Source organism: Episyrphus balteatus, chromosome 2 (assembly GCF_945859705.1).
Source record: "Episyrphus balteatus chromosome 2, idEpiBalt1.1, whole genome shotgun sequence".
In the NCBI taxonomy this organism is placed as follows: Eukaryota; Metazoa; Arthropoda; class Insecta; order Diptera; family Syrphidae; genus Episyrphus; species Episyrphus balteatus.
The window spans coordinates 128,388,546-128,401,649 of record NC_079135.1 but is presented as its reverse complement, the minus strand read 5'-3'; the positions used below and the strand labels follow the sequence as shown (position 1 = coordinate 128,401,649).

At 28.6% G+C, this 13,104-nt stretch overlaps 1 protein-coding gene across 1 annotated transcript; it reads right to left on the bottom strand.

Moving 5' to 3' along the window:
- Positions 1-6,422: 6,422 nt before the first annotated feature.
- LOC129911725 (uncharacterized) lies at positions 6,423-8,364 on the bottom strand. The gene is made up of 3 exons (XM_055989599.1): positions 7,882-8,364; positions 6,839-7,824; positions 6,423-6,763 (listed from the first exon to the last, which is right to left on the bottom strand). Exons 1-3 carry the CDS (start codon positions 8,213-8,215, stop codon positions 6,461-6,463), a joined length of 1,623 nt encoding a protein of 540 aa, XP_055845574.1. The 5' UTR covers positions 8,216-8,364; the 3' UTR covers positions 6,423-6,460.
- Between the last annotated feature and the right edge of the window lie 4,740 nt (positions 8,365-13,104).

Below are 13,104 nucleotides of genomic sequence, written 5' to 3'. Positions count from 1 at the left end.
GATTTTCGAAATATGTATTTTTTTAAGAAGTATTTTTGAGTGTTTTTATTTTATTTTTAAGGAATTTTTGGAAGCTTAGCAAAATCGCAAATGTATATAATTTAAAATAAAATTGATTAGAATACGTTTACAAAAAAATGGATTTCTTAAACAATTTTTCACCTAATACGGAAATCCAATTTTTTTTGCCTTAAACGACTTGATACTTAACAGTAATTGAATCGTTTATTTCAGAAACAGCATAAGTCCACTTTTTCCAAAAAATTTTTTTTTGGAAATTTCTCATTTATGTATAGTTATTCATCTTCTGAAAAAAATTAAGTATGTCAGACCCCCCAAAATACGAAAACTGAAAGAAAAGGGTTCAAAATATATGGAAAATTTTCACCCGGTAACAACATTTTTGACTGTTAAATACATGACTTTTTACCAGTTTTAAATTATTTTGGCAGCAATCTTGACACGTACCCCCTTTTGTTATATATCTTTATATCTATCTATTTGTTATATATCTATTAAACTCATTAAAATTGTACTCAGGATTCAAAAGTTATAGCCAGATTTCTGGTGGTGGCAGCATTTTTAACTCTTGAATAATATGACATTTTACCAGTTTTAAATTATTTTGGCAAACATCATGACACGCAAGCCTTTAAGTTATACATCTATAAAAAGGTAAAGATTTACTCTATCTACTGCTATTTAAATTATTAAAATCGAAAGTGGGGTTCAAAAACTATAGATAAATAAAAACAAAAGTTTTACCAAAAAAATTTCGTTTATTTCAGAAACGACATAAGTCCACCGACTTTAAAGGCTTAAAAACCCGCAAAGACCTAAAAAAAAGTTTATATTTTAAAGGTGTCTAAATGCATCTTAGGCAATTCTTGTGGAATTTTAAGTAAAAAACAGTTTTTTGTTGCTCCTGAAAAGTTTATGCTCATGGACTTATGTCGTTTCTGAAATAAACGATTCAATTGTCAACTGTTTTTTATTCATATCTTTTTTATTTTGATAGAAAGATACCTAGACGAAATAAATAAGTGCAAAATTTTAATTGTTTTCATATTCACATTTCTGAGATAACTGTAAAGATATTTTTTTTACAAGATACCTACATACAATATCTTTTAACATTCAGCACTTACAAAATTGATAAGGTGCATGAGATAAAATAATCTTTCATTTGATATATATGTAACAAACAGAACAGAACACGCTCTATAAGTTACACAATCTTAAATTCAAAAAGTGCAAAATTTCTACAAAATACCTGTGGTTTTCGTTTGCAAAGTGACGTAACAACCAACTACAGTGGAGAAAGCAACGTAATCTCAGTTCTTAATTTCGAAATGGTCGGTTTTAAATAATATATGCATTAGGGTGGGTCAAAAAAATCGAAATTCTTTTTTTTGATTTGGTACACAGAAAAATGGATTGCTACCCGAATAGCACAGATGGGTTTTAATTTAGCAGATGTAACTCCAGTTAAACAATCTAATTGTTTTCCATTAATTTCAGAAACATATTCTTATACAATATTGTAACCCAAACAGCCGCATTTTCCCTCTTGATTTGCAACAAATTTGTTTCAATTGTGTTTTATAAAGGTTAAATTTTGTTATTTCTTGGTCTTATTTGTGTTTTTTGAACTAAAAACATGTTTCATGAAAGTTAACCTAATAAGTGTGCAACTATGAATGAAGTCAAACATCAGCTTTACTTATGTTGTAGAAATGTTAAAGAAAGTAGTGACTTTTATTATTTTTGATAGGATTTGTTATAATTAAATGAAAATTTTGTTTTCGAAAATATCTAAAAAGTTTCCCAAAAGTTATTATTCTAATTCTCATAAAATGTTTATGTCTTATGATGTTATAAAAAAGACAAAAGTCTAAAGTACTAAATCAATATAATACGTATAATAATTATGATTGAAAATGAAAGTTTTAGTCGTTTATGAACGGAAATTGTAATGCGATTACTATTTTTATCATAAAGATTAATGTTTTGCCTCTATAAAATTCACGCGCCACATAAATTATTGAAATTAGAGAAATAAATTGAAAATTAACAAATAATAATTTTTTGTATTTAGGTATAAAAGTTGGAAAAACACTGGGTAATGTTAGAAAATTGAATAAACATCCCTTTCCACTGAAATTTAATATGAAACAGCAACAAGAATATGAAAAATCATTTTAAAATTCATCACATTAAATCATTTCGAATTTTGATGGAAGCCAAAATGGCGCTTGTTGCAAGAAACCAAACAAAAACAAGAGAATTTCAAATTAAAACTTTCATGTTATTAAACATATAACTTGAACAAAATAGAAACTTAATGTTGTAAAACAATCCCTTTCAACCATTTAACAATTTTGGTGCAACAGAGAAATATGCTAGTTTATAGTTTATACTTTGTCAGGCTTGCCATGGGTATTTTTTGTTTACATTTTTCCTATTTTCCACTTTAAGTGTGTTTTTATTTTAAGTCACATTAAACCTTCAAATGCTAATTGCCATCTTTTTTAAAAACACAATAAATATGAAATTAATAAAAAACAAAATGGCTGCAATCACTTTCGATTAAAAAAACATCTGACTTTCTAGGCATCTATTGAAATATGGAACGAATTGTTAAAAAAATATCAAAATTAGATATGACTTTTATATGTGAAAATTTAATTTTTTATTATGTTGGTATTTGTAATAATATTAAAATATTTTTGTTTTTCCATCCAGAAATCTACAATTTTTGTTTTCTGGCCTGTAAATTTGTTTTATTGTCTTAGGCAACTCTGGCATATAATAACACTTCGTTTTGCTTCCATGGATTTACAATTAAGTACTACAACTAGCATCATCTGTCAAAATGGAATTAACAAAAACTATAATTCGGAGCTCCAGAAACATAACTATAATATCATTTGGAACTCGTTGTTGTTTCAACTTCAATACATAAAAAAATGTTGTAATTCTAGTTCTATATTTGTTAAACCAAACTTTCAAAAACTTAAGTGTAATAAAAACTCTTGAACGAAAAACAAAACAGTTGAGCTACAGTCAGTGTCAGTAAAAAGTTAACAGTTTACATTTAAAATTCTTTTTTGTCTAGATTTGTCCATTAATTTTATTTTAATAGTTTGGAAGTTTTATTCATGTGTTCCTACTTAATAATTTTTTTAACATTAAACCGGTTAAATATTTGTATGAAAACGTGCTAAATAATTTCGCATGATAATAATTATTATTGTAATAGTCTTAGATTTGAGAGGAATTGCTCTGCAATATGTTTTTTTTTTTTTATGTTTTGAACAAATATGATAAAATAAATTCATATACGTACCAATAATAATTGAAATAGCTAGGAAGGTTTTTTTTTTCTTTGAAAACCAATTAATGTGAAACTTTCATTAGACGCTGACTGTATATCTTAATGTTGTAGATGAAAAAAAAAATGGTTCCTTGACAGTTTGGTTTCACCAAACTGTTAATAAACCAGAATAAAACAAAAAACACTGGGTAAAGAAGAAGACAACAAAACATAGAATCGACTGAGTTACATTGATGTTTGATTCTTGTATCTGAAAACTTTTCTTAGTTTGACATTTGCTAAGCAAAACTATTGAAAAACCAGCATAAAACAGAAACATCCCTGAATGACAAAGATACAAAATCATATTTACTATTAAGTTACATTGATGTTTGAATGTTATATTTGAATCAGTTCTTGATTTGGCATATGTTTAATCAAACTATTGGTAAACAAAAACAAAATAAATACATTTAAACATGAAATTGTATACACTACATATTATGTTATAACAACGATTAAGTGCTTAATTCTATGACCGTTTATTTGTTGTATGTTGGTTGTTTTGTTTCATTAAACTGTGGAACAATAACTAAAATAAAACAAAAACACCACTTAAGAAGGGATATATATGCCTGTATACTAGAGTGGATCGATTTTGTTTTTAATATTTTGATATAAACCATCATTGATAGAATGTTATCAAAAAGGTATGTCTAACTGAGTGAAAAATAAAAAAAAAAACAATCAACTTTTAAATACTTTTTTGTTAACAAATACCTAAACTAATTATGGAAATGGAGAGCTAAACAATTCATGTTTTTTAATTCATAACGCATTTGTTCAGATTTTTCCTAGAGTGAGAATTAAAAGTCAAATATAACTTTTCTTTCATATTTTACACTCAGTGACAACTTTTTATAAATGACCGAAGTCAAAAAAAAAAAAAAAAAAACTTAAGTTAAATCGACCCACCCTAACGCTCAATAAGGAAGTTCAAGTATATTTGTTTAATAAAGACATCGAATAAAATGTAGATTGTAAAGGGAAATAAAAAAGTTAGTGCTTTCTTAAAAATTGTATTGTTGGTACAAAAAATGATTTTAATTTGCCTTTTACCAATTACTTGAACCATTCCAATCTTATTTAAATATTTAGTTCCATCCTTAAATATTCTAATTAGTATCATAGTTTGAGTGATGTTGTTAAATCGTTTTTTATGTATTTAAAATTATTCAAAACTAAAGATTTTAATTGAGTTACTCACTTGTTATAAGAGAATGCTGCATAAAGGTTTTATCAACATTTTAGTTGAAAGAAACCAAAATCGAAATTGAATAAGAGTAAATATAACTTTTTACCAACTTTTAACTTGGAGACTTGTTTATAATATCTAAACAACATCTGATTTTTTAAAGAAACAAGTTTGAACTTAATTAAAACCTATAAACAGCATTTCGAATAAAAAAGTTTCAAACAATTTTTTGGGTACAAAAATAAAACTGAGTTACAACGGCATTCGTTTCAGATAACCTCAGTATGATACAAATGCAACAAAAATCTTGTTGCAAATCGTATTTTGTGCTATTCGGGTAGACACCTCTAGAATATACACACCAAATATGAGCTCTTAAAGTTTTTTACATATTCTTGTAGGAAATTGAACGCTCTACAAAAAAGGCCTTGTACACTTTTTTCGTTCATATAACTGTTTAATAGATATTTGAGGTCCAAAAATCGAGAAAATCTTAAAGAGTTCGTTTTTTGTTCTTAATTTTGTAGCAAATTGAAAAATTATAATAATCAAACGCGCAGGACATATTCTTGTAAAAAACAGATTGCTCCACAAAAAAGGTCTTAATAACTTTTTTCATTAATCTAACCATTCTAAAGATATTCGAGGTCAAAGTTAAAATAAATTATAAAAACATTTTTTTACTTTTAAAAATTTTCCAGTTCACTTATTTAGTATTTTCAAATTAGCAAGATGTATTCTTGTAGGAGATTAAACGTTCTACAAAAACTTCCTTGGCATCAAATTGATTGCTTTAACCGTTTAAAAGATATTCGTATCCAAATCACAATGCATACGGGTCATAAAAAAACTATTGAAATCAGTGGGCATTGGTTTGGATACGAATATCTTCTAAACGGATAAAGCAATCAATTTGATTCTGAGGAATTTTTTATAGAACGTTTAAGCCCCTACAAGAATATATCTTGTTAATTCGAAAATAATGAATTTTCAGTGAATTGGAAAACTTTTAAAAGTAAAAATTGTTTTTATAATTTTTTTTAACTTTGACCTCGAATATCTTTAGAATGGTTAGATTAATAAAAAAAGTAAATAAGACCTTTTTTGTGGAGCAATCTGTTTTTTACAAGAATATGTCCTGCGCGTTTGATTATTATAATTTTTCAATTTGTTACAAAATTAAGAAAAAAAAAACAAATTTTTTAAAGATTTTCTCGATTTGCTAAAAAGTCAATAAATAAAAAAAATGATTTTTTTTTAGTAGAAGCTTGATGTAAAAATGGAAAATTGCGAAGCGGAGGACCTTCCCATTAATATAAAGAGCTCATATTTGTTGTGTATATTCTAGAGGTATGTAGCAATCGATTTTTCGGAGTACAAAATCGAAAAAAACGAATTTCGATTTTTTTATATTATATTTTTTTGAAGGCGTTGTTTATGACTGAGGCATACTGATTAAAGCAGAAATAATAAGATTCCCAGGACCTATGACAAATTCACTTATTATATTTTTTTAATAATATGTATCACAATATTTTCTCTCCTTTAAATGAAAAAAGTAATGAAAATGTGTGACCTTCAACTTAACTTAAGAAAAACTGCTCAAGAATATCTACAAAAATGTAAGAGATCTAACTCTTTAGTACAATTACTAAAAATTTTCTCAATATCACAGTTTTTTCAGGACTACTTCAAAAAAAAAAAAAAAAAAAAATGTTTCATTCTAAAATTTTGTAACTTTAAAAAATTTACCCAGAAAATTTTCCAAAGGTTTCAAAACATTTGGAATTTTAAGCCGAAAATCTTCCATTCCCAACGGATTCGCACCAAAACAAAAATTGAATATTTTTTTTTTTTAATTTAATATATTCAATATCATTACTTTCAAATCAAGAAATAGCCATACTTTTAAGTGTTGTTCGATCAACCTTCCCACAACTTGTCAGAGGCATTTCAGAAATCACTTTGATGTGCCGAACAGCTTGTATTTGCTCCTTTGTGCATTTTGTTTTCAAAAGATCCATCAATTCTTTTTCGATCTCTTTGGAACTGTTACCACCATCGTTTCGCAAGACGACAAATAAAGTTCCTATTTCATCATTTTCAACTTCAGGATTTGGATGTCCAATTAAAACAGATATTTGCACTCTAGGATGGCTTCCAATTATTTTCTCAACTGTGTTTGGAATGATCTGAAAAATATTAGATAAGACAAAAAAAAAAATTTAGAAGCTTGTATTAGCCTTATTTGAAAAAGACCCACTTACAATATTCCCTCCAGACCTCACTAAATACTTATAACGTGTTACAATATTCAAAAAATTGTCAGAATCCATATAACCATAGTCTCCAGTATTCAACCATCCACCTTCAAGAAAATTCTCTTTATTGGCTTTATCATTTTTCAAATATTTCAGATATTCCAGAGATGTCCTCTTAACACACAATTGACCCATTTTATTAGGTCCTAACGGCGTATCATTGTCATCAATAATTTTCACCATGAAACCTCTTCTCAATTCACCCCCGTTAATGTTTTTCTGAGGAATATCTTCATCTGACGATAAAACTCCACCGAATTCCGTCATTCCATATAAAATCGCTGGCTTACAATTTGGCACTGCTTTTGAAAAATGTTCTATCAAAGCTTCCGAAACTGGTTCACCACCTACTAAAGCGATTTTCAACGAGCTCAAACTACAAGGATCTCCAGAAGTTTCTGCAGCCTTGAGAATATCCAAATACATTGCAGGAACTGTAAAGAAATGTGTTATGCTGCAGGAATCAATTAGTTCCTTGCCCAAAATTCCAGAAGGCTCTTGGGATGTGTAGATCCTTTCGACCTCATAGAAAACAGGTTGTAACATTATGGAAACTGTACTTATCCAACGAAGTGGACTGAAGCAAAATATTTTGTTTCCACGTTCCAAATTCCACCAAGAAAATATACCTTCCGTCAATACTGCGTGTGAGTGCATTATTATCTTTGGTAAGCCTGTTGTTCCGGAAGTCAGCAGAAGAGCAGCTGGATAAGTCTTGGGATCTTCAATTTGAGGTGGTTGAAAACTGTCAATGTCTCCACATTCTCGGAAAAGGACTTCATTGACTGAAGGATTCATCGAACCAAGACTGAGAACATGCTTCAAATTTGGAAGATTGGAGCTTTCAAGAGCCTCAGAAAGTCTAGATCGATATTTCTCGTCAATGATTATGACTTTTGCATCGACTTGTTGAAGAACATGTTTGATATCGTCTACAAACTTAAAGAGTTAAGACTTTCACTATTTCACTTCACCTGAAAAAAACTCACCTCCTTCAAGATTCGTCTCAAAAAAATTGATCGGTGCTCCAATAGTGTAACAGGCAAAAGCAATTGGAGTAACTTTTTCGTTTGACATGGAATACATTACGACAGTGTCACCTTTCGTCACCCCAATTCTTTGTAAGTTTTGTGCCACTGTAATTGTTTGACGACGAATATCACCAACTGTCAACTGAATTCCACGATCATAAAACAATTCGAAGGCTCTCTCCTGATTTTGTTCCTTTAATTTTGTCAAAATCAATTCACCCAAACCACAATACTCTTTGTCTTTGCTGGGACTTGTCCAGACTTTAGTAATATTATTATATTTCGTATGCATTTTGAGAAGCAATTTTTGCTTCCTATAGTCTATCTACCTTAGCTAACTGTAATTGAATAACACGCAGGGGAGCTTTTTCATTGCTTTTTATAAGATCACAACAAGACCTCGTTGAGGGTAGCAAATTGATAAAGTTCTATGACCAGATTTGATCTTTTGACTTTTGTCGTTCTATTTAATTCAACACTATCGTTGAATGATTGGGCAACAATTTTTAATCTTACCTTAACCTTAAAGGTCATGTCAATGTTTACTTATCGTTAGTTGGTGGCGGCAAAGAAATAAAGACCATGAATGTTTTGGATGATCATTCTTTTTGAAATTACGCAAATAGAGCATAATACCTTTGATCTCTTAAGTCAAGAACAGTTTTGGTCAAGCTGATGAAATTTGTTTCGCTGATTTAATTAAATTGAAATCAAGATCAAGTTGACGGGGGGCAATGATTTGCTTTAAAAAAAAAAAACTGACAAACAAATATAACAATACTGAAGACTTGATTGCATTGTTATCTCATCATTACATTATCTCGTTTACATTTGTAAGTGCATTATGTAGCATTTTATTTTGCATGATAAGAAGTACTTATTTTACTTTTCATATGAGTGTCTGTATGTAGATACTGTTCACACAGGGAAGTTTTTCATTTAAAAATACAACTATAAAACACGACATTTAAATTAAATGTGACGTTGTAATGATTACTAAGAATAGGTATGTGATATACTAACCTGATGCAAGGAAAGTAGCTTCTTTTAAATAAAAAAATTGTTGGGGGCAATACTGTAATCATAACAATCTGTCCAAATTGTTATTAACTAGGTATCAATCACTAAATAAAACTGTGCGTTAATATTTCGAATAAATGTTGTTAACGAGGTAACATCTTGTCATGCTGAATAGTTAAATTTCAGTTTCTAAACTGCTACTTAATTTTTAATTTTTTTAAACGTTTGAAGACACGCAAATATAAAAATTTGACTAAAACGGTGTTTATGAACTTTTCTACTTATAAACGTTTGAGAATCCGATGTTCTTTTCTTTGATTTATTTAACCATAGGTATTAGACTGATTCAAAAAAAAAATATTTTTCTTTTGTTCAAAGCATTGTTGAAAATATTGTTGGAAATGACGAAAAAAAAAATACTGTAAAAGTTTCAGCCCTTAATGTTAACATTTAGTACCGCCGCATCGCAAATTTCTATTTCCCATACGATTTGTATGGGAAAGATTGTATATTTGTGTTTAGAATTTTTTATCTTTTTAATGGGTCATCAAAAAGGCTAGATTTAATCATTTTCTTGTATAAAATTGAACGCTCTACAAAATTGCGTTTATGAAATTTAAAAAAAACGGACTCGAAAAATTAATTAAAATAATTTTTAGTTGAAAAAATGAATAATTCGAATTTATTGAAGAAATCTAAAATGGTAGTATTAGGAGTTTGAGAGTTATATAAAAGGATCAGTGAAACCAAAACACAACATAGAATACAAATATTCGAAAATTTTCCCAAATTTTTTGAAAAACCTAATAATTTCGTCAAAAAATCGGAAAAAAATGAGAAAAAATTACTTTTTATATTTTAAAGTTGAATAACTTCGAAACGCGGGGGTAAATCAAAAAAATTAATAAGAGCTTTTTTGTAGAGCGGACAATTTTATAAAAGAAAATGATTTTGCCAAGCCTTTTGGATGAACCATTAAAAAAATAAAAAATTCTAAACACAAATACACAATCTTTCCCATACAAATCGTATGGGAAATAGAAATTTGCGATGCGGCGGTACTAAATGTTAACATTAAGGGCTGAAACTTTTACAGTATTTTTTTTTCGTCGTTTCCAACAATATTTTCAACAATTCTTTGAACAAAAAAAAAAAATTTATTTTTGAATCAGTCTATTAGGTATATATTATACAGAATCAGCAAAGCAGGGTTCACGGATTTTTATTGCATTAATCGTAGGTACAATGGGTTATAAGTACGGTGACCATATTTTTGGAAGCCAAACCCGAGACAGATACAAAATTCATTGGATCGTTAAATTTTTTTTTAAATGAGTTTTCATAATTTTTCCTTTTTTTGATATCAAGAACGATTTTTTGGGGGCGTTTTTGTTGAAATCATTTAAGTCGTTTACGAAATCAGATATCAAGGAAATGGTTTTATAATAATGTCTGTTAATAAGTTCTAAAAAAAATATTTTTTTAATCAAAATCGGGAGAGCTGCTTTTTAACATTTTAATTTTATTTTAAATGATTTTGAAATTGTATGATCTTTAACACAACTTTTAACATGTCCTTGAAAGTCTTGAAACTATTCTGGGTTATTTAATCTTCAATATGTTGTTTTTTATTCAAATACATTTTTCCTGGTGTAGCAACCAGACAAATAATTGACGAACATTAAAAAAAAAAAAACTATAGTCTAGTCTAGAGGCGAAACGAAAATTTTTCATACAAAACCAGCACAACGAAATCATCAATCAATCAATCAATCAATTTTGCTTTTCGTTGCACGATACGCAGCTTAGGCAACGAAAAATTTTCGTTTTGCTTCAGCAGAGCGTACTAGGCTTAATGCTTTATCTGAAAAATTAGAAAAATTTTATTTTCCAACCACTGTTTTCTTGTTTTCCGTACAAAGTATTTAAACTATTGAATACAAAAATAAGAGAATGTGCAAATATGGGACAATCACTCGACGAATAACAAAATACGGGACACTTATAAGTCCCGAGTTTCTTAAATAAAAACCCGGGACAAGCTGTAGAAATACGGGACAGTCCCGGGTAAACCGGGACGGATGGTCACCGTAGTTATAAGAGAAGACAAAACCGCAGAATGCTATTAAATGAGAGGGTGGACATTAAAGATGGGGGTGCAAAAGCCCCACTTTTGTTTTTTTTTTTTTTTTCAATATACAATCTCGCAAACATAGCAAAATTTTGATATCTATATTGCATTCAAAACTTTTTGTAGAGAGTTAAATTTCCTATCATAATAAAATTTGAAAAAAAAAATTTACATACAAAACTGTCGAATCAAACCTAAAAAAAAATCAAAAAATTCGATTTTTTGAGTTCTTTTTTTGCGTTTTTGGCTGTATATTTTTTTTATTGTTCTAAATAAAATAAAATGCACGACTATGTCGCACGTACTTGCTCTTGCAGCTCAAATCACATTTATATTAGTTTACTTGTTGATTTTATGAGCTGGATATATATAAATTTAAAAAAAAAATTATATTGGCCGACATTTAGGGCCAAATTTTGGTAAATGAAAAACAAATTTCTATATGACTTTAAAAAAAAAAAAACTTAAAATGCAGTTTTATTGCAATTGCTTTCAGTATTACGTCTGCAAAGTTTAATTAAAATCGTTAGAGCCGTTTTCAAGATATATGGTATAACTTGAAAAATTTGTATGGGACTTACACTTTCTAAGTGAGATATAAAAAACAAAAAAAAAAGTCAACTTTCAGAATTGTTTTTTTTTTTTTCACTTCAGATTCTTTGATGTTATCAGCTTAGAGCAAGCTGTATACTACTATCAGAGGGTTCATCATTAGTGCATGTGTTAGTAGTAAGTAGGACAAAAACTATTCTAAATTCTATAATAATCATCTGTACCAAATTTGAAGAAAATCCGTCCATGCGTTTAGGCTGTGGAAATGTGTACAGATGGACGCACAGACGGAATTGCGAGACCCACTTTTTAGGACTTTGAACCTATTCTTTTTCGCAGTTCAGTTCTTACAAAATTCTCTACGTTAACTTAGCACTGATATAAAACATTAAATATTTATTTATTATATATTAGATTTCTGATATTGGAAGAATCATGTTATGGCGTACATGTTGCAACAGATTAAACAATATCTTATTTTATTTGCAATAAGTATCACTATGAGACTCCAAACTAATCGTCTTTTGAACAAAATTTTGTTCTTCTTTGCTGTGTGCGAGTTTTCGAAAATTACTTCAATAATCTTTAAGCTAAGTATACAGTTCTTCTAGCAAAAAAAACAATGCATTTCTTATGGGAGAGATTTTTTTAGATTTTTTCCGAAATAAATATTTTTTAACCCACCACAGTTGTAAACTAAAATATTCACCACGATTTTTTTTCTCGCTAAACGTTGTGCAGCCTATTGTTTTTGCGGAAAAAAACTTACCTACAACTGTCATTTGTTTACCACATATATTTTTTTTTCAAGAAAAAATGATTTTTCTTCACCATTATTAAAAAAAAAAGAACTGTACACTAGGCTTTACAAAAAAAAAAAAAACTTAAGAAGTTAAGAAAAAAAACATAAAATTTTTAAAAAAATAAATTATAAAAAAAAACTAAAAAATCAAATCAAATATTGTTGAAAAAAAAATTAACGTTTCAACATTCTTTACAAATTAATATTCTTAAAGCACCTTCCACAAATTTTTTCGACATTATGGAGTTCTGGCTCACTTTTTTGTGGGTTTCTGACACCCTTGGGTGGGTTGTAAGTCCATAATTAATTTGTGGACTTATAACCCACCCAAGTGAGTCAGTAGTCCATTATGGACTTTTGGCCCTTGGACTTATGGCCCTGCACCGTTAGTAACTACCCACATAATTTGATTTTTTGATTCGTTTTGTGTGTTTTAAGATATCAAAATGCGCTCTTCAGTAAAATTTAAAATAGGTATTGATTTTCGAAATAAAATTTGGAATTCTATCTGTTTTGAGTAGGTATGTTTTCTGTAGAATTTTCAATCTTTTGAAATGGACTTTATCGAATTTCATTTTGTTTCTGAGAAAATCGCAATTCAAAGAGTGCTCCACTTTACCTTCTACTTTTCTATGAGGAAAATAAAAGTTAAAAACAAAATTTCGCTAATTTTTTT